The sequence below is a fragment of the Mustelus asterias genome, chromosome 12 (genome assembly GCF_964213995.1).
Source record: "Mustelus asterias chromosome 12, sMusAst1.hap1.1, whole genome shotgun sequence".
Lineage (NCBI taxonomy): Eukaryota > Metazoa > Chordata > Chondrichthyes > Carcharhiniformes > Triakidae > Mustelus > Mustelus asterias.
In genome coordinates, this window is record NC_135812.1 from 47,615,363 (window position 1) to 47,641,832 (window position 26,470).

The 26,470-nt window shown below is 42.5% G+C and overlaps 2 protein-coding genes across 2 annotated transcripts in view; one reads left to right on the forward strand and one right to left on the reverse strand.

Moving 5' to 3' along the window:
- Positions 1-343: 343 nt before the first annotated feature.
- Positions 344-19,296, reverse strand: mdh2 (malate dehydrogenase 2, NAD (mitochondrial)). Its single transcript, XM_078225162.1, has 9 exons — positions 19,074-19,296; positions 12,819-12,987; positions 11,879-11,962; positions 9,493-9,602; positions 7,794-7,919; positions 5,901-5,978; positions 5,256-5,355; positions 3,414-3,565; positions 344-638 (listed from the first exon to the last, which is right to left on the reverse strand). Exons 1-9 carry the CDS (start codon positions 19,137-19,139, stop codon positions 507-509), a joined length of 1,017 nt encoding a protein of 338 aa, XP_078081288.1. The 5' UTR covers positions 19,140-19,296; the 3' UTR covers positions 344-506.
- Positions 19,297-19,519: 223 nt separating this feature from the next.
- Positions 19,520-26,470, forward strand: part of styxl1 (serine/threonine/tyrosine interacting-like 1) — a 37,323-nt gene continuing 30,372 nt past the window's right edge. Inside the window, exon 1 of the mRNA XM_078225165.1 lies at positions 19,520-19,682. Within this exon, the coding sequence (XP_078081291.1) occupies positions 19,580-19,682 (103 nt within the window). The 5' untranslated portion in view covers positions 19,520-19,579. The remainder of the gene's footprint in view (positions 19,683-26,470) is intronic.

Genomic DNA, 26,470 nt, shown 5'->3' on the forward strand with positions numbered 1-26,470 from the left:
TGCACTATCCAGTTTACTTTCCCATAGATGTTTACCTGCTTTTAAAAATAATGTACGAGGTGGGACCAGAAAAAAAAATTACAGATAGCTGCTTAGCAACATTGGCGACTTCCATTTACAGAGCGTTTAATGTAGAAAATCATTCCAAAGCGCAAGGACAAGCTTAGAACTCTGCATCCAAGTATCATGTATTCCAGCTTTGGAAATCTTGCCAGGGAAGGTATTTCCAATACTGGTCATATTTGTACATTTAGGCCAAATTGTAGGCCCCGTTACTTCACAAATCAATGCAACACACAGCACAAGATTGAATGGTTGGGGGAAATAAAAACTGCACGCAATGTAGAGAAATGGTGCTAGTAATTTAATGAGCTTAGAGATCTGCAATGGCAAATTGAGGTTTAAAAACTGCTAGCAAACAGCAGTGACCAACGCTACAGGACAGCCACTTGCGTTGGGTTGTTTGCAACAGGTTGTAGTTCTCTGTACACAACACAATCATTAAGTTACTTCTTGCTCTTCACGAAGTCCTCGCCTTTTTTTATAGAGGCCTTGAGTTCGCCCATTGCTTCAGCTACAAGCTTCTCTTCAAAAGCAGATAGTTTGCCCAGTCCAAGATTCTTCTCAATGCCATTTTTCTGGGGAAAAAATAATTTATTTTTTGAATGACATTCATCAAAAGTAGAAAACATTTTAAAAACAGCAGACAGCTTAGAGGGGCGTGATGCATTCTAACTGGTAAAATCACTAGAGTGAGGAGATATATACTGTTAGAGACTAAGGAGGATCTCAGGTTCCTTTCATGCTGTGTGCCAAGTTAGCTGATCACAGCTAAGATACCATATGGAGGCTCTACAGTTGACACATTATCACCAGTGGACACTGGAAAGAAAAATCACAAGTCCCACAATTTCAATTACTAACCTGGCCCCTGCTGGAGCGCGAGTGTTCACAAGGCATGGAGGGAAGGCGTGAACTCAGCTGGGGTACCCGCCACAGGCAAGTAGCTCACCACCACAAATCCCCTGGGCTCATACATGATGGACTATTTATTATGATGACAGTGGAATTGTAGGAGTCGATGCCTTCAGTGGAGGAGTGCAAAATTTGCAATTTTGAAAATTAAATAGACAGCCCCCAGATAGTTTATACAGAATTTCCCCAGCTGCGTAATAGCCCCAGACTTGAGGCAAGGGTGGCCATTAAGCAAGTTTTGTGGTGGAAGCGTCTGTTCCTTTGAATTAGGCGTCACAAAACAGGGAGCACAAGTAGACCTGTGTCATTTCCATACTAAAATATAATATTTCTAACAACGTAGGATGAGGAAACAAGGTTCAGATGGCTCGATTGAGGGTTACAAGTTAGCAAGGAATGAGCTGAAAAAGGGGCTCAGGAGAGCTAGGAGGGGACATGAGAAGTCCTTGGCGGGTCGGATCAAGGAAAACCCCCAAGGCTTTTTACTCTTATGTGAGGAATAAAAGAATGACCAGGGTGAGGTTAGGGCCGGTCAAGGACAGTAGTGGGAACTTGTGTATGGAGTCAGTAGAGATAGGAGAGGTGATGAATGAATACTTTTCTTCAGTGTTCACCAAGGAGAGGGGCCATGTTTTTGAGGAAGAGAAGGTGTTACAGGCTAATAGGCTGGAGGAAATAGATGTTCAGAGGGAGGATGTACTGGCAGTTTTGAATAAACTGAAGGTCGATAAGTCCCCTGGGCCTGAAATGAAATGTATCCTAGGATTCTTTGGGAGGCAAGGGATGAAATTGCAGAGCCTTTGGCTTTGATCTTTGGGTCCTCGCTGTCCACGGGGATAGTGCCAGAGGACTGGAGAGTGGCGAATGTTGTTCCTCTGTTTAAGAAAGGGAATAGAAATGACCCTGGTAATTATAGACCAGTTAATCTTACTTCGCTGGTTGGTAAATTGATGGAAAAGGTCCTTAGGGATAGGATTTACGACCATTTAGAAAGATGCAGATTAATCTGGGATAGTCAGCACGGATTCGTGAAGGGCAAGTCGTGCCTCACAAATTTGATAGACTTTTTTGAGGAGGTAACTAAGTGTGTTGATGAAGGTAGGGCAGTTGATGTCATATACATGGATTTTAGTAAGGCGTTTGATAAGGTCCCCCATGGTCGGCTTATGATGAAAGTGAGGAGGTGTGGGATAGAGGGAAAGTTGGCCGATTGGATAGTAACTGGCTGTCTGATCGAAGACAGAGGGTGGTGGTGGATGGAAAATTTTCGGACTGGAGGCAGGTTGCTAGCGGAGTGCCACAGGGATCAGTGCTTGGTCCTCTGCTCTTTGTGATTTTTATTAATGACTTAGAGGAGGGGGCTGAAGGGTGGATCAGTAAATTTGCTGATGACACCAAGATTGGTGGAGTAGTGGATGAGGTGGAGGGCTGTTGTAGGCTGCAAAGAGACATAGATAGGATGCAAAGCTGGGCTGAAAAATGGCAAATGGAGTTTAACCCTGATAAATGTGAGGTGATTCATTTTGGTAGGACTAATTTAAATGTGGATTACAGGGTCAAAGGTCCACAGTTCTGAAGACTGTGGAGGAACAGAGAGATCTTGGGGTCCATATCCACAGATCTCTAAAGGTTGCCACTCAAGTGGATAGAGCTGTGAAGAAGGCCTATAGTGTGTTAGCTTTTATTAACAGGGGGTTGGAGTTTAAGAGCTGTGGGGTTATGCTGCAACTGTACAGGACCTTGGTGAGACCACATTTGAAATATTGTGTGCAGTTCTGGTCACCTCACTATAAGAAGGATGTGGAAGCGCTGGAAAGAGTGCAGAGGAGATTTACCAGGATGCTGCCTGGTTTGGAGGGTAGGTCTTATGAGGAAAGGTTGAGGGAGCTAGGGCTGTTCTCTCTGGAGCGGAGGAGGCTGAGGGGAGACTTAATAGAGGTTTATAAAATGGTGAAGGGGATAGGTAGAGTGAACGTTCAAAGACTATTTCCTCGGGTGGATGGAGCTATTACAAGGGGGCATAACTATAGGGTTCGTGGTGGGAGATATAGGAAGGATATCAGAGGTAGGTTCTTTACGCAGAGAGTGGATGGGGTGTGGAATGGACTGCCTGCAGTGATAGTGGAGTCAGACACTTTAGGAACATTTAAGCGGTTATTGGATAGGCACATGGAGCACACCAGGATGATAGGGAGTGGGATAGCTTGATCTTGGTTTCAGATAAAGCTCGGCACAACATCGTGGGCTGAAGGGCCTGTTCTGTGCTATACTGTTCTATGTTCTGTGCTATACTGTTCTATGTTCTATGTAGAAAAAAATCAGATTTAGGTACATAGCTGCTTTCAGATGCTGCGAATTTGCAGTTGAGGAAAATAAGATTTCTCATCATTACTTAAAAGTTAGATAATTTGCCCAGTCCAAACAAAACACAGACTCACCCCGAGAAGCAGAGGTGTAGAGAAATATGGTGACTCAGTTTCTTCAGATCTGACAAATGCACATTCCACCACTCCTTCTTTACCATTCATCGCATCCAGGAGTGAGAAGACAAACCTGGCACCGGCATAAGCCATAGATAGGGTGGCAGAACCTAAACATTAAAGATACAAGAACAGATCTTGAAAGCCCACAATGCACACAACCACTTGCAATGGTTAAGAATCAAAAATACAATCTTCCCTCTGTTAGATACCAAACACAAAAGGCGATGAAAAATTACTATACACCCAAAAATAGCATCTGTTAATTAAGGGACAAGCAAAAAAAGCGTAATCCCACATTCTGAAGAAAATCTGTTCCAAGTCTCTCATGAGGCAGGGAGAATGATTCACACTGGGGATTCCCATTGTATATGTATCCAATAAATTCCTGCTTCAAATTCCATGTGAGCCTTTTGAAAGGGGCAGACAGGAAAGTGCAGTTAAACCCATAAGCAGATCAATGATCTTATTGAACGGCAGAGCTGGTTCAATGGGCTGAATGGCCTACTCTTGCTCCTATTTATGGCTTTGCAGGTACTTCAGTTTATTACACCAGGCCAGAATGGATAATATCTTGGGAAGATTGTGTAAATTCACACCCTCCAGTATTGTTCAGTATGTTGTCATTTGACTTGTGCTTTATATACTTTCAGCTATTACCAAGCTAGATTGTTTCAATTCTCAAAACAAAAGGGTGCTTGAACTCAAATTGGAGAACAGTATTGTTGCTACAGTCCTATGCTGTATTTATTATACCAACTATACAGAGGAAAATATCCCAATCGGCATCACAGGGGCACAAATCAAAACAGGATGAGGGGGAGTGGCAATATTAGGAGGGGTAACTAGAGGTAGGACACAACTCATCAAAAGAAGGCAGAGAGAAGGAAGCATGGACACTATTTACAATGCCAGCCAGGAAGAGAAGGGTACTCAGCACAATTGGTGGAAATGGGGTCAAAAGAGCAGGAGGTGGGTCTCCTGATTGAGTGAAGAGGGGAGAGAAATGAGTGAATTTCAGCTACAGGAAGGGAAAGAGGATGAAAGCAGAAGGAGTTGAACTGATGGTTTCAGTCTTGCTGACAAAGTGTCAAGACTCTACACACTTGCTGGAGATGAGGTTGGATGGAGACAAGGGAGAGGTGTTTGAGGAGATATCAGGTAAAGATGATGAACAAAATCTCTATTTTGTTCTCCAAGAGTGGTTCCTGTGTGGTCAGCTATATTGAATCTTGGTTCCAAAACAGTGAAGTCCAAGATATTGAATCAGTGCCTACATTGAATCAATGTGGGGCTGCACAGTGGTTAGCACTGCTGCCTCACAGCACCAGGGACCCAGGTTCAATTCCAGCCTTGGGTCACTGTGTGGAGTTTGCACATTCTCCCCATGTTCTGTGTAGGTTTCCTCCGGGTGCTCTGGTTTCCTCCCACAGTCCAAAGCTGTGCAGGTTAGGTTGATTAGCCATGCTAAATTGTCCCCTTGTCGGGGATATAGGGTAAATACATAGGGTTACAAGAATAGGGTGGGATTGTTGTCAGTCTCGATGGGCCAAATGGCCTCCTTCTGCTCTGTAGGGATTCTATGATACAACGCAAACTATCAAACAGGGTTTCCAGTCATCATCTGCCAAACTCAAATCCAGTCTTGGTTGTTTACAGGTGCATTCAACCCAACAGTAAAAAGGCAGCTGCTCTGACAATAGGACATTTAAACAAGTTGAGAAATCGTGAACCACAAAGAAGATTAGCTAACAGGACCGATATTGAGTCTGGATAAATGGCTTCAGATCATGAACAAACCTGCTCCAGCCTTGGCTTTAACCACCTCTGTGCCAGCCTCCTGAATCCTGCCCGTCAAGGTCGCCAGTTGATCTTGGGGAAATTCCACTTTAGGATTGCACTAGAATCGAAACAGAATGGGAGCAGTTTAGCACTGTATTCAAACAGCACAATGTCCATTTGCATGAAGTCAACTATGAACAAGCTTGATCAGGTAGAAATTAAATTCATTAAATACAATAATCAGAGATACTTGTTTGGTTGCCTTCAGAGCTAGATATCCTAGCCCACTAGAGCTTATCCAGTGCTGAGTGACTTTTAGCACTTAAAAATACCTCATGTGGGATATCATTATTAAATTTAGGCATCCTTCCCCTGATCCTGTGCCTACATAAAACATCATTCTGGTGAAGCAACCTTGGGCTGAAGCTGCAAAGGTTGTTATTGATAAGGTTGATCCAGAACAGCTCTAGTTTCCACAAACCCAATATTTCAGTATTCTCAATAGTTGAGATTTGTGTTTTATTTTACCGTTGTTCAATACAATTCTCAACAACCTATAACCATTTACAGATACTGACGAGTGACCTATTTCCGATTCATTTCCCACATGTAGAAGACTTCAGTTCCTGACAGCTAGCCACCATCACCTTCTTGCCGTCATACCTGAGAGATCAGAGGGATGATAGTCTTTCCAGCATGGCCTCCAATCACCGGGACAGACACTCGTGCCGGGTCAAGGCCCTGAAAACAGATGGAAAGCACTTAATGCGGAAAATACGCTTGAGAAGCAAATTAATTAAACAAACGCACCACTACTACACCAAATTGGTTAGAGTTTCAATGAAAGGGGGAGCAGTTAGTCATCTGGTAAATGGCAATGCTCTGTTCTCAGAAGTTTATTCATACATTGATGGGCATTCTATTTTTAAATGCCAGTGAAGGATGCAAAGGAGCCAAACTTTTACTTTTTGTAAGCTTTTACAGTTACACATCACAAACACGTACCTTCAAACACAACCAACACACAGTTTGTCTGAAGTTAACGCACAGCCAATAAAATTAAATTCTATTACTATACAATTAATAGTAGGTCCCATTGCTGTTTTGAAACATTAGTTAGTGCACAAGTTGAGAAATGTGCGCTTTCAAGCAATTATGACGGTCTTCCAAAGTGGAAAAATTCACAGCATCCCTGCAAGTCCACAACCAACAGATCCGATTAAAGCTCTGCAGTGCTGCCACATCCAATTGTGAATGGTGGTGAAAATTAAACAGGAAGAGATGGCGCCACAAACATCCCCATTCACAATGGCAGGGGAGCCCAGCATTCCAGGGCAAAAGACAAAGCTGAAGCACTTGCAACCATCTTCAGCCAGAAGTGCCAAGTAGAGCATCCATCTTGGGCCTACTGAGGATGTCAGCACCACAGATTCCAGTCTTCAGCCAATTCAATTCACTCCACATGATATCAAAAAAACAGCTGAAGCCGCAGGACACAGCACATAATATAATATTGGCAACAATATGAAGACGTGTGCTCTGGAACTAGCCATACCCCAAGACAAGGCCTTCCACTTCAATACTGGAATCTACCCAACAGTACTCCAGTTGTAAATAATCTAACCTTACAAAAGGCAACAGAAAAACAGCCTAGTTAACATGCATCTTGAAGTTATCTTGAGGCAGCACGGTGGCACAGTGGTTAGCACTGCTGCCTCACTGTGCCAGGGACCTGGGTTCAATTCCCAGGTTGGGTCACTGTCTGTGTGCAGTTTGCACGTTTTCCCCGTGTCTGCGTGGGTTTCCTCCGGGTGCTCCTGTTTCCTCCCACAATTTGAAAGACGTACTGGTTAGATGCATTGGACATGCTAAATTCTCCCTTAGTGTGGAGACTAGGGGATTTTCACAGTAACTTCATTGCAGTGTTAATGTAAGCCTACTTGTGACACTAATAAATAAACTTTAAATATGTTGGGACAGCTGGAAACTAAGAATTTGAGCAAACATTTTACTTTTGGTCACCAGGTATCTGGACAGTGCCAGTGGAAGAAAACAGAATATGCAAGCTTAGGCCTCCTACAATACTGTTGGTTAGCAGAAAATGCAATCAACCCCCACTAGCATCCTTACTACTTCCAATACTGTAAAACATTAGTGCCAATTCTGTCAAAATGCCCTCGGTCCTGGTTTCCACAATCTTTCCTCAAAAAACAGAAACGCACAAAGAGAGAGTGGTAAGGAGGAGTTAGACAGATTTTTAATCGGTGATGGGTTGAAGGATTATGGAGAGAAGGCAGGAAAATGGGGATGAGGAGCATATCAGCCATGATTGAATGGTGCAGCCGACTCGATGGGCCGAGTGGCCTAATCCTGCTCCTATATCTTATGAACTTATGGTACTGGTTCTAGTCAAAAAACTTGGATTTACAATTCAGATCAGCTAAGAAAGAGGCAGGTTACCAAACAAATATTGTTATTCTAAATGTGTGAAACAAAATATCTTTGGATAAAATGTCCAAAATTCCCAATGTACAGCCCATCCAATCCCATGTTTACCTTCAGCTCACCAATAAAGGTGTTGGCTCTAACCACATCCAATGTTGTCACACCAAAGATTTTGTTTGGATTGTAGACTCCAAATTTCTTGAAAATTTCTGATGTGATCGGTATTGTTGAGTTCACCTTGAAAAATGAAACAGTCTACTTAATGCTGAGAGAGTGTCAAAAATAAATAAAGTCAAAATATAACAAGGCGGCGTTCAGTACAAGTCCCCACAATCCTATGCCCATGTTATCAGTACACAGTTTTAGATGGACACAGTGAAGACAGACGGTGGCATGGTGGTAATGTTACTGGATCAATAATCCAGAGGCCAAGGTTAATGCTCTGGGGACATGGATTCAAACCCCACCTTAGCAGCTCGTGGAATTTGAATTCACTTATTAATTCTGGAATATAAAGCTAGTCTCAGTAATGGTGACCATGACAACTACCATTGATTGTCATAAAAACCTTCTAGTTCACTGACTTGAAGAATGGAAATATGCCACCCTAACCTGGTCTGACCTACGTGCGACTCCAGATCCACAGAAATGTGGTGGATACTTGTGCTTTCCCAAATGGCCTAATTCAAGGGCAATTAGGGTGAGCAACAAATGCTGGCATTGCGAACACCACAGGCATCCCATGAAATATATATTTTTTTTTAAGTTGAAATTTTACTCAAAAGATTAACATTTCTTCTGTAAAGATGTTAAAGATTGTTGACCACTGGGGGATTGCACTGTTATTCAAAATTATCTCCAGCTTGTACGTTACATACAGTCGAGCAAGAACAAATGAGGGCGGCATTTGGCCCACCTTGGCTGGTGCATTAAGAGAGACCGTCTCCCCTCCATCATATCTATTTCTTGCATAATCCATAATTTTTTCCACCACTACCTATCTTTTGGCCAACCAAATAAACTAAATCAAATTAACAAGGGCTGCACAGAAAACCTCTGAGGAATTGCTTCCTAAGTACCACCAAATTACTGGTTGATGACCAGTTAACTCTGTTTCTCTCTCCACAGTTGCTGCAAAACATGAATATTTCCTGCGTTTTCTTTTTATACCAAATTACTTCTAGCCCATATCTCCTTGCTCTAGTCTCTCAAAAAACCCTCAAATTATTGCTCTGGATTGTAAGAGTATACACTGTAAATGATGTAACATGTTCCAAGTTTCACCTCTTTTCAAAGCCAGTAAGCCTCAATTTTCCAGTCTTTATTCAAAACTAAACCACCACTCAGACATTAGTTTGGCATTAACAGAATGGTTTAAGTGTTTCCTTTCTATCTTGATCAGTAAATCAGAACATTATACTCTAGGCTAAATCTGACCATGATCCTGGAAATCCACTGATTCAGCTATACCCCACCATAGATCTCACTGCTGACTTGTAGTGGTTCTGGAAAGTATTGAAAAAATGGAGAGAGAAAGTGAGAAACACTGAGTTATGCAGTTTCAAGTGATAGGTTCGTTGCAGAAGAACATTATGACTTATTGATTAGGATTCCGATGCCTCCACCCTGTCATCTAATTTTAACACCCTTTTTAGACCTCAGCTCATTTCATTTCTCCTTGGAAACAAGAACACAATCCAATTTTGCACAGTGCATTCCTGGGACTGAATAAATGAGTGCAGTCAGCCAGAGCAGTCAAATTGTAACAATGCCGAGTACAGGTCACCATTAGCAAACAGTGCAAACTTACAGGGTTGGAGATGATACAGATCATGGCCTCTGGACAATGCTGAGCACAAGCCTCTGTTAAAACTGCAACTATTGTAGCATTCGTGTTGAACAGATCATCCCGAGTCATGCCTGCAAGCAAAAGGAATTTCAACATTATCGTTGCTTGTGTTGTCAACAGTTTGCATTGAGTAAATAATTAACATCCCAATTTCTGTATAGGCACAACCTTTAAAATTGGGGCGGCACTGTGCAGAGTGGTTAGCATTGCTGCCTCAGTACCAGGGACCAACTTGGGTCACTGTCAGTGCACAGCCTGCATGTTCTCCTTGGGCCTGCATGGATTTCCTCTGGGTGATCGGTTTCCTTCTACAGTCCGAAAGACGTGTTGGTCAGGTGTATTGGCCATGCTAAATTCTCCCTCAGTGTACGCGAACAGGCGAGTAGGGGATTTTCACAGTAACTTAATTGCAGTGTTAATGTAAACCTACTTGTGACACCAATAAATAAACTTAAATTGTTCAATTAAAGGCTTCTATGAATGTATTCACCCACACCAAGATATGACTTTTTTTTTCAGGCTTCACTGGATAACTATTGAGAAAGCTGGAAAATCTAGTTAACAGGCAAGCAAGCTGTTTTTTGAATAAAACAATGCATCTTTAAAGAATAATCACAAATGATCCAATCAAACCTACATAAACTTAAATGTGATAAACAATTATTGGGTTTGAAATTACATGTTGCCAGTCAGCCAAGATGTTTAAACTCTCTAGCAGAAAGTCTTTGGTCTGGATGATAAAGAGATTCTCTCCTTAAAATTAGGGCAACAATACCAGTCCCAACACTTAAATTACCATGAGACATTCAATACTACCTCATCAGGTATAAGGAGTAAAAACCGGAAATGATCGTATAGAGAGAACAGAACTTCAAATGAGAAATTAAAAATAAACTAACCCAACTGCTGGGCTGTGCATGTAAAATAATCACTAAAATAAAGTATAATGTCCGAATAATGTCATTAACAATGGATGGAAAGTCTCTCCTCTTTAGCTGATCTTCAAAAAGATCAAATACAGAATATTTTGATAAAATGGAGCCCACACGTTAGTGTACCATGATAAATCAGGAGATTTGGTAATTAATTTTAGAAAATACCATATCACTAATTCCTTAGAGTTCAAAGTTGTGTTGTCACATTAACTCTTACTCCATGCCAAGAGGGAGAAACCATCCATCAGACTGATTGAATTTTGCTAGTGATTATCCATCACTGGCTAGCATGTAAAATTTCACTTCAGGAACAAAAAGGTGAATGAATCACCACTTCCTATACGAACAAGTTAAATGGTAAGTGATAAAACCGTTATATTGTTCAACCGAGACACTGTATCCTAGAAAACAAGGATACTGGGAGTGATATTTTCCAATGGCAACCAGAGCTGGGCATGAGAAAATATTTCACAGGAGGCTAAAGCATAACAATCAGTTTTTAATATTCTGGTAATATTGATGTCCCTGATGTGGATTAGATTGCAGATCAGAAGATATTTTTATGCCTTATCCTTCCAAGTGAAACCTTGATTGGGGTAGATTTAAACTGAATTGCAGAAGGAGTTCCTGCTGAGGGTGGAAGTAGCAATGCACAACATTGTCTTAAGTCACTATATCTGAAATTGCAGCAGAAATCCTCGTCTTGCTACATTGCTTCTGTTTAAACTCTACGTTCTTTGGGGAACAATGGTGATTTCATTTGCAGATTCCTGTAAATTAAGCATCACCAAATACAATCTGTCAGAAACCTCCGTTATCTCTAATGGCCAAGTCATCAAAAATAATCTGCATTTCATAGAAGGCAGCCAGCTATGCCTTGCATTGGTAATTCCCAAACAACAGATATCAATATTCAAACATTTGCTTCCATTGTCTTTATTCTGATTTGACTAACTGGAGCCTTGGGCTGCTTTATCTGCAGCAAGACTTTGGCAGTATCTTATCAGTTGAGTTGATCATCCAGCTTTCTGTAGTTGGATAAAGACAATCTCCATAGAACTATGCACCAAGTCAGAATTTGGAAAAGGACAAAACATTCTGAAATGTTATTTAGTCTCAAACAGTTTAAGCACTATCATACTCTGTCAGATTTATTTTGCTTCTGCTAAACATTCGCAATACCTTTTGTTCAATTTGAAATATATGGTCTATTACTGTGGACTGTCAGCTGATCAGCGTTGTGTATGGTGGCAAACACGTACATTTTTGCATTGCTTTACTAGAGAAAAGAACGTTAATCCAGTACTGTGAACTCATTGCAACAATTATCAGTTTTAAGACATGTAACACCTGACTAAGCAGGACTGCGGCTCAGTCAGCAAAGGATTATTCCTCAACAGTTAAGTACGTACCAGGTTTCCTAGGCACTCCAGCAGGAATGACCACCAGCTCAGTTCCTTTCAAGGCATCAGGCAGTTGCTCAGCACCCAAGTAACCTAGGAATAAACATCATTTCAGTAAGTGCTTTCTCATGCACAATATGTAGTGCCTTTAATGACCCAGCATCCAAAGCATTTTTTACAGCCCATTAAATACCTTTGAAATGCAGCCACAACTGTAATATAGGAAACATGGCATCTATATGCACACAGTGAATGTAACAATGAGCAGATAATCTGGTTGCGGGATAAATATTGGCCAGAACACCAGGGAGAAATGCCCTTCTCTTGTTCCACATATGGGGCTTTCCCCTAAAAGATACAATTTATTCATAAAATAGGGAAAAGTACATTCTAAAAAATTTCAATTGGACTTTACAAAAATTGTAACATTAAACTTTTCTGCATTTAGCATTTTGTACTTGGAGGTGCCTCAATATAATTACATTTACCATGTGCATTCAATAACAAGCATACAGCCCAAGGGGTTCTGCAAGTTTCCAGCCCTTCACTACATTATGGCTGAAAGGCCTTGGATAGATAGCGCAAAAGGATCTTTTATAGTCAGTGGACAAGGCTTCAATTTATTGTCCCATCCAAACAATGGCACGTCTGTCAGCATAGGACTCCCTTAATACTGCATTAGAGTCAAGCTTAGATGCTGCACTCTAATCTTGAGTGGGACTTGAACCTACAGCCTTCTGGTTCAGGGCCAGAGATCTGACACCTCTGATCAGAGGTACACCATCATAGAGAATTTTCCTCAGCTTATTCATCCTTTACAAATTGCTTTGCTAAAACCAAACTACAGATTAGCCTTGTACAAACACAGTTCAGATTATTTATGGTCAACCTATTAAGTAGTTTAATAGTAATTTATAGATAAGCAGCATTCTTTTAACCTTATACTCACCCACAACCTTTGCCCTTGTTTCAATGTGACTGAGGTCAGCTGCAACACCAGGTGTGTGAGCAATATCGTAGAGCGAGAGGTCACTCACAAGAGGGCTGTTCTTCAGCAGCAGAGAGAGAGGCTGTCCAATGCCACCTGATGCACCTAATACTGCTACTTTGGCATTGTTCTGTGTAAAAGAAACAGATCAGGTCATATTGAGAGTAGCTATCAAGCAATACCAGTTAATAACATTACTGAAGGTCGCTAATAATTGAACCACTGGTGGAGGATTTAGCACTAAAAAAAATCCCACTGCTCCCATTTCTAGAGCAATTTGATCAATTGTTAAATTGTTTGAATAGAAAGAGTTAAGAGTTTCTTGCAGACCCCCACTTGGACTTGTCACAATAAACCCATAGTCAAAAGTTAGGTTATGCAAACGCTGCTTTTCGAACCTGCGAGCTAGGATTCAACACTGAAAGAATTATGCATTAATTCACTTTATTTTCACCCAGTTCTCGCTACACCTTGAAACAAACATCCCTTATTTTCGTTCTCTGAATGTGGACATTTTCCCCCTTCCTGGCTGTCCTGAGGAGTGGGTGGTGGGTCAATTTCTTGAACTATAGTGGCAGTTTAACCGGGCAAATTCAGAGTGTGGTTCAGAGTCAACCACATTGACGCGAGACTGGAGTCACAGATCAAGTACAATGGCAAATTTCCTTCCTTAAAAAAAAAGTCAGTAACCTGTTGGACTTATGACAAACCAAAGGTTTCATGACCTCTTGCTAAATTGTTAAAACTTCATTCAAAATCTTAAACTCTCACATAGGGATTTGAATTCTAACTCAGTATTATTGGTTTAAGCCTCTGGATTACTAGTCCAATAACAACCAATTATCTCAGTGTGGATCAGTGAGCTTAAATGACATTAAAAAGAATGCTATAAATCAGGCTCCCTCTATTTTCTACCTTACTGACATAAGCAGCAATATACTCAATATTTTAAATGGCTGCTGCTTAATTTTTGTTTCTGTGCATCCTCTAAGCATTTTATCTGCTAGTTGAACTCTTTTTAAAATCCATTCAATCGTACATGAGCCAAGATACCTGCAATTTTCTCAGTGATGTAAAGATTAAGACACACATCCCCCTCTATCTGCACACCAATCGTATTTAATACATTTGACCAGTGTTCATACTTATATGGCCATAAGTCACTTTCAATCAAAAATTAGACTTCCTGCTCCATTCCCCTTGAGTTTAGTCCTTGGCCTACCTTGTTGTGGAATCCTGGAATAGCAGAGATTCAACCCTAGGAACTCCCACCAGTCCATAATAGTATGTTTAACAGTGTCAAACAAAACAATCCTTAGAAATGTGGGACTCAGAAGAATGCTGCTCACATCAAGTCGGTTTCCACTGATTAATTTGCAACCATCCATGTCAGCAGGGTGTGCTCTGAACAGCGGCAGCCTTTCCACAGGCTTAGCGATCAGCCTTTTACTGCAATATTTTACACTGAAGGTTGCTAGGCTGTCTGGAAAGTATTCCTATCCAATGCCAAACCAGAAAACACTACCATGCAGACTAAAGCTAATAAATGAATTTCTCAAGAATTATGAAGCAAACAAATTCAAGAAACTGGTGATAGAAATACTTGAGACTGAATCAATATTTAAAGGGCTGCTTCAAAATTTGTTCCTTACAACGTACAACACCTGTACGATTTTTGGCAACTTCCTGATGTCATGCTTATACACAAGTGAGGCATTACTCCTGCTCTGACAATACAAGCCAGCATCAGATGGACTCAAAGACAAAAGGAAGGCATACCCAATACACCAATGGATCTCCATGACAGATCGGAACTATATTCACCTTTAGGCAGGTAACTGAAAACAGTAGCTGAAATAGCAAGTTATCCAATACACTGGATTGCAGGGTCACAGTACATGTAATTTCTTCTGTGCCAATTCAAAATGGTACAAGGGGCAGTTTAGTAACCGTCTTTAATTTGTTGAATTGGTAATCAAAGCACAAAAGGGAGAAAAAAAAGTATCGGGAGTCAAAATGGCATAAGGCAAACTTGATTCCCTCTGGATAGAAGGGAAGGCGGCAGAATTATGTTAAAATAATTGATTATCAACTTGGTATTCCTTGCCTGGATAACTGCAATTTTGAGGTTTCCCTATTGACATTCTAATTTGAAATGTAGTATTTGGATAAGTTCCGAAATGTGAAAATGACACTACCAGCAGAGGAATGATTAAGGTGATTGAAAACTGAAGGCTAAACATAAGCAGTTACTGGTGGAAAGCAAATAGCGCAGGCCAACCTTTCTGAATGATCCTGATAGTAAGAAGAGATACATCCGAAAGGAGCCTGACAAGCGACCACAGCAAGTAAAAAAGGGAACCGATATTTAGATTGGATGATTGATTGCTAATAATAAATTTGTTAAAGTTAATTTATTAGTCACAAGTAAGGCTTACATTAACACTGCAAGGAAATTACTGTGAAATTCTCCTAGTCCCACACTTTGGTGCCTCTTTGGGTCAATGCATCTAACCAGCACGGTCTTTTAGACTGTGGGAGGAAACTTGAGCACCCGGAGGAAACCCACACAGACACGGGGAAAATGTGCAGACTCCACACAGACAGTGACCCAAGCCGGCAATTGAACCCAGATCCCTCGCGCTGTGAGGCAGCAGTGTTAACCACTGTGCTGCCCTAGTGCATCAAATACTTGCAGCACATATTTAAATATCTAAGATATATTGAACTACATAAACAGGCTTTTTGGCCAAAGGTCTTTATCCTCCAGATTAGCCCCTGTCCCAGGCTCATCGCTCCATCCTGTTTCTACCTGCTCTTTCCCTCAATTTTCATCAAACCCATTCTTTGTGACCCAATTTCAATCCAGAGTAGATTCCACTCACCCCACTACCACCAAGTCTCTCTTCATATTTGCAGTTCTTCATACTAGGCAGCATTCCAATGAACAGCACTGTGTCTTCTCTACCATCTCAACTGCTACCCTCTGGAGCATAAAACTAAGGACAGCAGTCCACCTATGACTTATACAGATGTACATAATTTATTGCCTTACCACAGTCATAACTAGATAGATTTTCTATTCCACACCGGTCATAATATCCATTATTCAGTTACTATTTTTGACAGCCGCATCTCATGTCACCAGCCTTTCCCATTCAAAAGGTATTCATTTTTATATACAAGAAACAATGTACCACCTCACACTGGGCAAAAATAGTTCTTGGGTCCTATAAAAAAAAGGGGGGAATGATAATGAAGTAATAAGTTTGAAATCACCACGTGGCCATTAATTGGGTCAAGATTAGCTGGAACAATGTGGCCACAGAAACACTGCCATACTGAATTAACTATGCAATCGTTATTTGAGTTAGCTGGAATACCATTCACATAATCCCTGTCTTGTGCTGTGTGGCTTCCTCCAGGGGGAAATATAAATATGGCTGCTGTAACAACTGATTCTGTGAAGACTCTCCCTTGCATGCATGGAATGCATGAGTAAACCAGCTTAACTCTACCCTCTACAGACCCCACCTGTTGACTGAAATATCCCATAACTGGAAATCTTAATATCAGACACAGGTCAGAGCTCTGCTTCCAAGTCACATCTCCTTCCTATCCATCCTGGGTGGAACAGGTACTGAAGTTCCATCTCAATGCAAAATTACCAGCGATATTTCATAGCAACATAGAAACTAGAAGCAGAAGTAGGTCATTCAGCCCTTCGAGCCTGCTCTGCCACTCATTTTGATCATCGAAATTTAATATCCTCATCCCCCCCCCCCCCCAAATCCCTTGCCCCTTCAGCCCAAAGAGCTATATCTAATTTCTTCTTGAAATCAGACAGCATTTGGCCTCAACTACATTCTGTGGTAGTAAATTCCACACATTCACCACCCTCTGGGTGAAGAAATTTCTCCTCACCTCAGTTATAAAAGATTTACCCCTTATCCTCAAACTGTGACCCCCTCTAGTTCTAGACCCCCCACCATTCTTGGGAACATTCTTGCTGAATCTACCCTGTAACCCTGTTGGAATTTTTATAAGTTTCTATGAGATCTCCTCTCACTCTTCTAAACTCCAATGAATATAATCCTAACTGACTTAAGTCTCTACTCATATGACTGAACAGCCATCCCAGGAATCAGCCTGGTAAACCTTCGCTGCACTCCCTCAATAGTAAGGACATCCTTCCTCAGATAAGGACACCAAAACTGCACATAATAGTTCAGGTGTGGCTTCACCAACACCCTATACAATTGCAGCAAAACATCCCTATCCTCAAATCCTCTCGCTATGAAGGCCAATGTACCATTTCCCTTCTTTACTTCCTGCTGTATCTGCGTGCTTACTTTCAGCGACTGATGCACGAGGACTCCAAGGTCTTGTTGAGTATCCACCTCTCTCAATTTACACCCATTCAAGTAACAATCTGTCTTCCTATTATTGTTACCAGATGGATAACCTCACATTTATCCACATTATACTGCATCTGCCATGCACATGCCCACACACTCAGCCTGTCCAAATCATACTGAAGCATCTCTGCACCCTCCTCACAACTCACCCTCCCACCCAACTTAGTATCATCTGCAAATTTGAAGATAATAAATTTAGTTCCCTCTTCCAAATCATTAATGTATAATGTGAACAGTTCTGCACAGATCCCTGTGGAACTAGTCACTTACTGCTAATCAGAAAAACTCATTTATGCCAACTCTACTTCCTATCTGCTAACCAGTTTTCTATCCATCTCAAGACATTACCTGTAATCCCACATGTTTCAACTGTACATGGTAGTCTGTTAAGTGAGACCTTGTTGAAAGCTTTCTGAAAGTCTAAATAAACCACATCCACTGGCTCTCCTCGGTCAACTCCACTGGTTACATCCTCAAAAAATTCCAACAGGTTCATCAAGCATGATTTCCTTTTTGTAAATCCATGCAGACCTTGTCTGATTAAGTTAAAAGTTTATTTATTAAATCACAAGTAAGGCTTACATTAACATTGCAATGAAGTTAGTGAAATTCCCCTAGTCGCCACAGTCCAGCACCTGCTCGGGTCAATGCACTTAACCAGCACATCTTTCAGAATGTGGGAGGAAACCAGAGCATCCGGAGGCAACCCACGCAGACACAGGGAGAATGTGCAAACTTCACACAGTCACCCAAGCTGGGAATCGAACCCAGGTCCCTGGCGCTGTGAAGCAGCAGTGCTAACCACTGTGCTACTGCCTTCCAAATGCCAAGTTATGAAACCCTTGATAATGGACTTTCCCAGTTAGGCTCACTGATCTACAGTGCCCTGTTTACTCTCTGTACTCTTTGCACAGATGTAAAATCATTCTCAGTTCAAATTGGGTGGGTAATGGCGATTGCTCTCCAAGGAGTAACAGCCTCCGAATATTGTTATAGATAGTGTCAGGGCTTCAGTCAACCTGCCAGTGTAGTAATATATCTACACTTTAAGATAGGTGACACACTCTGCAAGAAAACCAAAGATTGGAAATATAGAAATAGCTAGAATCTGACTAATTTTCCATTAAATAAACTAACCATAATTATAATTATTTTCTGCCTGAATGGATTAAAAAGCAATTTTAAAATATTACAACAGAAATGCATTTAATTCATTCAAAGGATTAGAATAGTTGGGTGGTTTGTCTTTGACTAGCACAGATGCAATGGGCCAAAGGACTTTTTCCTGTGCTGTATACCGTTCTGACAATCCCCTGAATAAATAGCAGGACAGGAAGTGCTGGCATCAACAGGATAGGACTTGGGGGAAGAGGCGACCAAGGTTACAGTTCTGCAATGTCTTGAGAACACATTGGGCCAACACGAGCAGAAATAGATGACACCAGCTCACGGGTTTAGTACAAGGCTGCCAGCCACTTGACCTCATTTGCCTAACATTTTAGGAGCATGTATAGCATTTCCTCATGGCTTACAACCTTCTGAGGCAGGGCTGGAAACCCAGAGGGTAACTGGTGAAACCCAGGGAAAGGCCACAGGGGGAATCGTATCAAGGGGCACATTGTACCTAGAGGAATATTATACCATGAGGGATGATGCCCCTTTCCCCCCAGTACATCCTGTTACAGATGGATCCTCGCCTCATGCAGCCACCCGGCTTCTCAGGCCCAGTATCTCAGGCCTCGAGTAAGATTCCCGATCCGCTTCTCCCGCTCGGCGCACCGGGGGCCCCGTCCCTCACCTGCGCGGAGACGGAGAAACTTCTGGCGAGTGCAGCGGCAGCGGGCCTGGCGACGCGGGACAACATTTCTAACTGCGGCAGCGGCCGATCCCCTGAGCAGACAGCAAGTGACTCCAACGACCTCCAGCTAAAGGACGGACGAGGCGGGGCTAATCGTGGCGCACCCTAGCCTGCTGCCCCTCCACCAATTCCCGCCGCCAACCCCACTCACGTGACGCGCGTCGGGTTTGGTTGAAGCGCGGGAGCTGCGCACGCACCCGGCTCCTGCCGCTGGTTGGCAGAGCCGGGCGCCGCGGGGGCCTCGCGATTGATCGGAGCGCATGTCAATCATCGCATGCCCACTGAGCATGCTCGGAGATGACGGGCCCCGCCCCTTCCTGTGCGTCACTTCCTGGATACCACTCACGCTGCCTGTCACTAGGGGTTGGCTGAGAGTGAGCAGAGCAGGGAGTGCAGCAGCAACAGGGAGGTGGGTAAAGTCTGGAGCTTCACCTTTATTGCTCTTAATGGCTGGTATCATCTTTTGTGAAGCAACGGAGCTCTATAATTTGCTGAATCAGCGCACAAAGTACTCCAGGCTGACAGAGCCTATCTACCTCTATTTAGTTGGTGAGTAAAATACACAGTGAGATGTATACCAATGTCCTTTAGGGAAGGAAATCTGCCATCCTTACCCTGCCAGGCCTACATGTGACTCCAGACCCCAGCAATTGTGGTTGGGAACTTTACAGCCTTCCAGACCGAACATTAAGTTCAACAACAAAAGCAGAAAATGCTGGAAAATCTCAGCAGGTCTGACAGCATCTGTGGATAGAGAACAGAGCCAATGAAGGGTCATCCAGACTCAAAACACTGGCTCTATTCTCTCTCCACAGCTGCTGTCAGACCTGCTGTAGTTTTCCAGCATTTTCTGTTTTTGTTTCAGATTCCAGTATCCGCAGTATTTTGCTTTTATATTGAGTTCAACAACTTAAGAGCATGAACTCTCCCTACCACCTTCTCCCCATTTCCATTTATTTTCTTTCATTTCTTCTTTTCATCTCATTCATCCATTTTTATCATCCTTCATTCTCACTTCCATTTTTCCACTTTTACATTCTCTCTCTCTCTCTCCAGCATTTTCTGTTTTTGCCACAGTAATGTGGTTGCGTCTTAAATGCCTTCTGAAATGGAGGGCAGTCAGGGATGGGCAATCAATGCTGGCCCAGCCAGTGATGCACACATCCCGTGAATGAATAAAAAAAAGTATTTATGGTGCAGAGGGAGGTCCATCCTGTTAGTGCTGGACCAAAAAAGCTACCCACTTAAGGTTGCCAACTGCGATTAAATGTATTCCTGGAGGATGACATGACCAACACCCTATGCTCCAGACACCAGCCAACAAATCCGTGAAGAGCGGGTGCTGGAATGGCTCAACAGATCTGCCAGTAGCTATCAGGAGAGAAACACAGTTAATGTTTCAAACCCACAGATTCCACGTCTGCAGTACTTTGCTTAATTTAGGCAACACATTCATCCTTGTGACATATTACCTTCCTAACCTAATTGGAAAGCAAAGAGACTCGGTTCTCAATTGAATGATGCCTAACTGTCAGCCCAAAAGCCTACCCCCGCCCCCCCCCCCCCCCCCCCCCCTCTACTTTGAATAGTTTTATGTCTGGTAAAGAGAAATGCTCAAAGAAAATTAAAAAACATTCCCAGTTTTTTTTTAACATCCAGATGCATTGCACATAGTAGTACCTGGAGATTGATCTCTAATTCCTGGAGACACCAGGCCAACTCCAGAAGGATGGCAACCCTATAATGTGACAGTACTGTACCTGTAAGAAATTTATTTTTAAATCATGCTCTCTGCAATTTGTGAGCAAGCTCTGCTTTTTTCATTGTGGCATCAGTTGCCTGATTAGATGTCCTTTTATTGCTGCTTAAGTGGTTTCAATGGGGTTTTGTTTAATTTTACTCTGGGCCTAATGCACTGTCTGGGATTCCTATGACCTTGAATTGTTGGAGAATGAATGATTAACAGATCAGATGGGACAGTTCATTTTTCTCCCAAAGGTTCTTTCACTTTGAGTTTGAGCTACTGGCTGCTGTTTTAGTGAAAAGGTTGGATGCGGTGTTCTGTCTCTCTTTTTTTCTCTGGTGTTTTGGGTTGCTGTTCTGATTTCAAGCTCGTGTGTGTGTGCATGTGTGTCAAAAAAGCTGCAGAATCCAACCAAAGGACTAAGTTCCAGCATCACATAAACATCCTTGTTTTCTGTGTTAAACCTGTGGCGGGGTAGGTTTATAAGATTTGTTTGGTTGGAACATTTCATTTAGTTGCTAAGGTTTACACAATATCATAGAATCCCTGCAGTGCAGAAGGAGGCCATTCAGTCCATCGAGTCTGCACCGACAACAAGCCCACCCAGGCCCTTTCATTGTAATCCCATGTAATTACCCTGCTAATCCCTCTGACACTAAGGGGCAATTTAAATGGCCAATTCACCTAACCTACACATCTTTGTGGTGTGGGAGGAAACCGGAGCACCCGGAGGAAAGCCACGCAGACACAGGAGTACATGCAGACTCCGCACAGAGAATGACCCAAGGCAGAAATCGAACCTGGGTTTCCGGTACTGTGAGGCAGCAGTGCTAACCACTGTGCCACCGTGCTATGGTTTTTTTTTCTTGTTTGTAATTGGTAAAAGTTATTGCTAATTTTCTTTCTATATGTTAACTGAATTCTTAAATAAACATTGTTTGATAAAAGCTCCCTAGTGGGTCATTTGAATCATACCTGAAGTGAAGGACCTCAAACTTACCCCAGCCAAATTCAAATTGCAAAACTTATGATCCAGGCGGATTTCATAAAACACATTGGAGTTTCTGACCTGGATTATAACAATATCCCTTCTCATCCAACTTGTCAGCTCTTGATCCACACCATTCTTCACCAATGCCTCTCACTTCACTGTGGTTATCTGAGTAGCAATGCATCCTATCTATCGAGTCATAACCACTTCCAATGGCTTCTCTGCTCCCAAATCATTACTACTAATGTTCCCCAAGAATCTATTTTTGGCCTAAAAACAGAAAATGCTATAAATACTCAGCAGGTTATGGCAGCATCTGTGGAGAGAAATTGGGTTAATGTTTCAGGCCTGTGACTTTTCATCAGAACTGGGAAAAATCAAAATGTCATAGATTTTGAGCTCGGGATTGGAGAACAAGGACAAAAATAAGGTCTGTGACGATGTGAAAGACAAGAGAGATTGAACAGCAGAAGTTAGTTTTCTTGAAAAAAAGAGACATGCTGTTGAGGTTTTTCATCTTGCACTCATCGAAATAATTAGTAAGATATTTTCAACAGTAAGGTGGGGAACAATAATTTATACTGCATGAGATGAATGTGCTGACTGATTGGTGGAGGTGTTGTTCCTCCCTTACTTGCCAGCTATCCTGATAAATGCAAAACAAAAAAACTTTGATTGCATGTATCTTTTTTTCAGCAATACTCAAGTTCTATACTACCAATTGGCTATTGGTTAGTCTTACAAATTCAAAGGGAGGTAGACCATAATCTTAGTGTCCATTTTGTTTCCCTTGCCTGTTTAATTTTTTATTTTCTTTTTGCTTGCAGTCAGCAACATGACTGCTTTAGGCTCATCTTTCATTTCTTTGTTTCTTTTCTTGCCCCATCAACATTCTCTTCACCAGCAAGGCCCACCAGAATGACTCTTTGTTCCTTACATCTGCAAAGGTTCTGTCTGTCCCATCCTCTCTCCTTCAAACAGACAACCAGCTTCCTGCTTGACTGCTAACGCAAAAACAATTTTTTTCTGTTCTTCACAGCGGTAGCTGCTTCCCTCACTCTCTGTAAGTCTCTTGTGTCTCTGTTGCCAGATAGCAGCTGTCCTTTTTTGCTGTGCCAAGGTGTAAAAACTGTAACTTGATTTTTCAAAAGGCTTCAGCTTGGGGTTCTTTCCCCATGATAACCAGATCACATGGGCCTATCTCCAAGCAGAAATTTAGTATGATCCCCAACCCCTTTCGGAACATTTCATCTTAAATTGAAGGAGATATTTTAAAAGCTGGAGCAGGTGTTGTGACACAGTGGTAGTGTCCCAGCCTCTGAGCCAAAAGTTCACTGTTCAAGTCCACTCCAGGAATTAAGGACCAAGGAAGATGGGTTCATAATTGGTCAAACAGATTGATTTATCGACAGATAAATCCTTCCAACATAGACCAAGAGCAGGCAGTATGAGTGGGAGAAATTCCTAGTCACCCAGGAAAGAAAATTGGATGCTCCACCATCAAATGTGCCATCTACAACATGCATGCAAATCCACAGCAATTCTGCCTTGTTGAGAGGCCAGTTGGTTGGACAGCTCATAGAGTCGTAATCATAGAGGTTTACAGCATGGAACAGGCCCTTCGGCCCAACTTGTCCATGCTGCCCTTTTTTTTTAAACCCCTAAGCTAATTCCAATTGCCCGCATTTGGCCCATATCCCTCTATACCCATCGTATCCATGTAACTATCTAAATGCTTTTTAAAAGACAAAATTGTACCCGCCTCGACTACTACCTCTGGCAGCTTGTTCCAGACACTCACCATCCTCTGTGTGAAAAAATTGCTCCTCTGGACACTTTTGTATCTCTCCCCTCTCACCTTAAACCTATGCCCTCTCACCTTAAACCTATGCCCAGTGGGCAGTGCCAGGCTGGTAGTGCCAAGTCTGCACTGTCCCATGGGCACTGCCCGGTGCTGCCCCCGACCACCCGGGGGCTTCAATGGCCCCCGATCTCCCTGGCGGGGCTATCATATCTGGTCCCCGTTGTGGGGAACATCTGTGATCCTTGCTGGTAAGGACGTCGACCGGCGAGAAGGCTAAGGTAAGTGAACACGGACGATTGTGTTCCAGATCATTGAAAGCAGCCTTGCACCCTTCCTGGGCCAATCGACTGGCGTGACGAGCCGGTAAGATCGCACCCAATGATTGGATTCAACTTTCAATCTTGGTATTGGTCCTTCATTGCTAAGTTTTTAAATGTGTCATTACCACCCTGCTGATATCTCTCCCACAATTCCACGTTCAAATCTCTTCAGTTCATTTCCTCCCTATCCACAGCACTGTGATTGCACAAGTGAAAGTCACCAATGCCTTAATTTATGACTGTAGTCATGTTTATTATCCGACTTGTCACATTGATTCCTAGATATAAAAACCGATATCTTATTCAATGCCAAGACTATCTTCATATCCCTGGCATCAACAGCTTTCACTCTTACCTCATTCTCACTTAGAGTCATAGAGGTTTACAGCATGGAAACAGGCCCTTTGGCCCAACTTGTCTATGCCGCCTTTTTTTTTAAAACCCCTAAGCTAAACGCAATTGCCCGCGTTTGTCCCATATCCCTCTATACCCATTGCACCCATGTAACTATCTAAATGCTTTTGAAAAGATAAAATTGTACCCGCCTCTGCTACTAACTCTGGCAGCTTGTTCCAGACACTCGCCACTTTCTGTGTGAAAAAATTGCCCCTCTGGACACTTTTGTATCTCTCCCCTCTCACCTTAAACCTATGCCCTGGAGTTTTAGACTCCCTTACCTTTGGGAAAAGATATTGACTATCTACCTTGTCTATGCCTCTCATTATTTTATAGACCTCTATAAGGTCACCCCTCAGCCTCCTACGCTCCAGAGAAAAAAGTTCCAGTCTATTCAGCCTTTCCTTATAACTCAATCCATCAAGTCCCGGTAGCATCCTAGTAAATCTTTTCTGCACTCTTTCTAGTTTAATAATATCCTTTCTATAATAGGGTGACCAGAATTGCACACAGTATTCCATGTGTGGCCTTACCAATGTCTTGTACAACTTCAACAAGACGTCCCAATTCCTGTATTCAATGTTCTGACCAATGAAACCAAGCATGCCGAATGCCTTCTTCACCACTCTGTCCACCTGTGACTCCACTTTCAAGGAGCTATGAACATGTACCCCTCGATCTCTTTGTTCTGTAACTCTCCCCAACGCCCTACCATTAACTGAGTAAGTCCTGCCCTGGTTCAATCTACCAAAATGCATCACTCGCATTTGTCTAAATTAAACTCCATCTGCCATTCGTCAGCCCACTGGCCCAATTGATCAAGATCCCATTGCAATTGGAGATAACTTTCTTCACTGTCCACTATGCCACCAATCTTAGTGTCATCTGCAAACTTACTAACCATGCCTCCTATATTCTCATCCAAATCATTAATATAAATGACAAATAACAGTGGGCCCAGCACTGATCCCTGAGGCACACCGCTGGTCACAGGTCTCCAGTTTGAAAAACAACTCTCTACAACCTTCTGTCAAGAAGCCAATTTTGTATCCATTTAGATACCTCACCCTGGATCCCGTGAGATTTAACTTCATGCAACAACCTACCATGCGGTACCTTGTCAAAGGCCTTGCTAAAGTCCATGTAGACAATATCAACTGCACTGCCCTCATCTACCTTCTTGGTTACCCCTTCAAAAAACTCAATCAAATTTGAGAGACATGATTTTCCACTCACAAAGCCATGCTGACTGTCCCTAATCAGTCCTTGCATCTCTAAATGCCTGTAGATCCTGTCTCTCAAAATACCTTCCAACAATTTACCCACACAGATGTGAGGCTCGCTGGCCTGTAGTTCCCAGGCTTTTCCCTGCAGCCCTTTTTAAACAAAGGCACAACATTTGCCACTCTCCAATCTTCAGGCACCTCACCCATGACTATCGATGATTCAGATATCTCGGCTAGGGGACCCGCAATTTCCTCCCTAGCCTCCTACTACGTTCTGGGATACACTTCATCAGGTCCCGGGGATTTATCTACCTTGATGCGCTTTAAGACTTCCAGCACCTCCTTCTCTTTAATATGTACACTCCTCAAGACATCACTATTTATTTCCCAAGTTCCCTAACATCCATGCTTTTCTCAACAGTACTGATGAGAAATATTCATTTAGGATCTCACCCATCTCTTGTGGATCAGCACATAGATGTCCTTGTTGATCCTTAAGAGGCCCTACTCTCTCCCTTGTTACTCTTTTGGCCTTTATGTATTTGTAGAAGCTCTTTGGATTCTCCTTTGCCTTATCTGCCAAAACAATTTCGTGTCCCCTTTTTGCCCTCTTGATTTCTCTCTTAACTCTACTCCTACACCCCCTATACTCTTCAAGGGATTCACTTGAGCCCAGCTGCCTATGCATGTCGTGTGCCTCTTTCTTCTTCTTGACCAGGGTTTCAATATCCTGAGTCATCCAGGGTTCCCTACTTCTGCCAGCCTTGCCCTTCACGCTCAGAGGAATGTGTTTATCCTGAACCCTGGTTAACACACTTTTGAAAGCATACCACTTACCAGACGTCCCTTTGCCTTC

What these genes read in the sequence shown, in the direction of transcription:
- mdh2 (XM_078225162.1), bottom strand. Translation starts at nt 19,139, where the DNA reads ATGTTGTCCCGCGTCGCCAGGCCCGCTGCCGCTGCACTCGCCAGAAGT. An exon ending in TGGAGTGCCTAGGAAACCTG is followed by an intron (nt 9,603 to 11,878) that starts GTACGTACTTAA and finishes TTTTGCTTGCAG; the next exon opens with GCATGACTCGGGATGATCTG. An exon ending in TAAAGCCAAGGCTGGAGCAG is followed by an intron (nt 3,566 to 5,255) that starts GTTTGTTCATGA and finishes TTTAATGTTTAG; the next exon opens with GTTCTGCCACCCTATCTATG.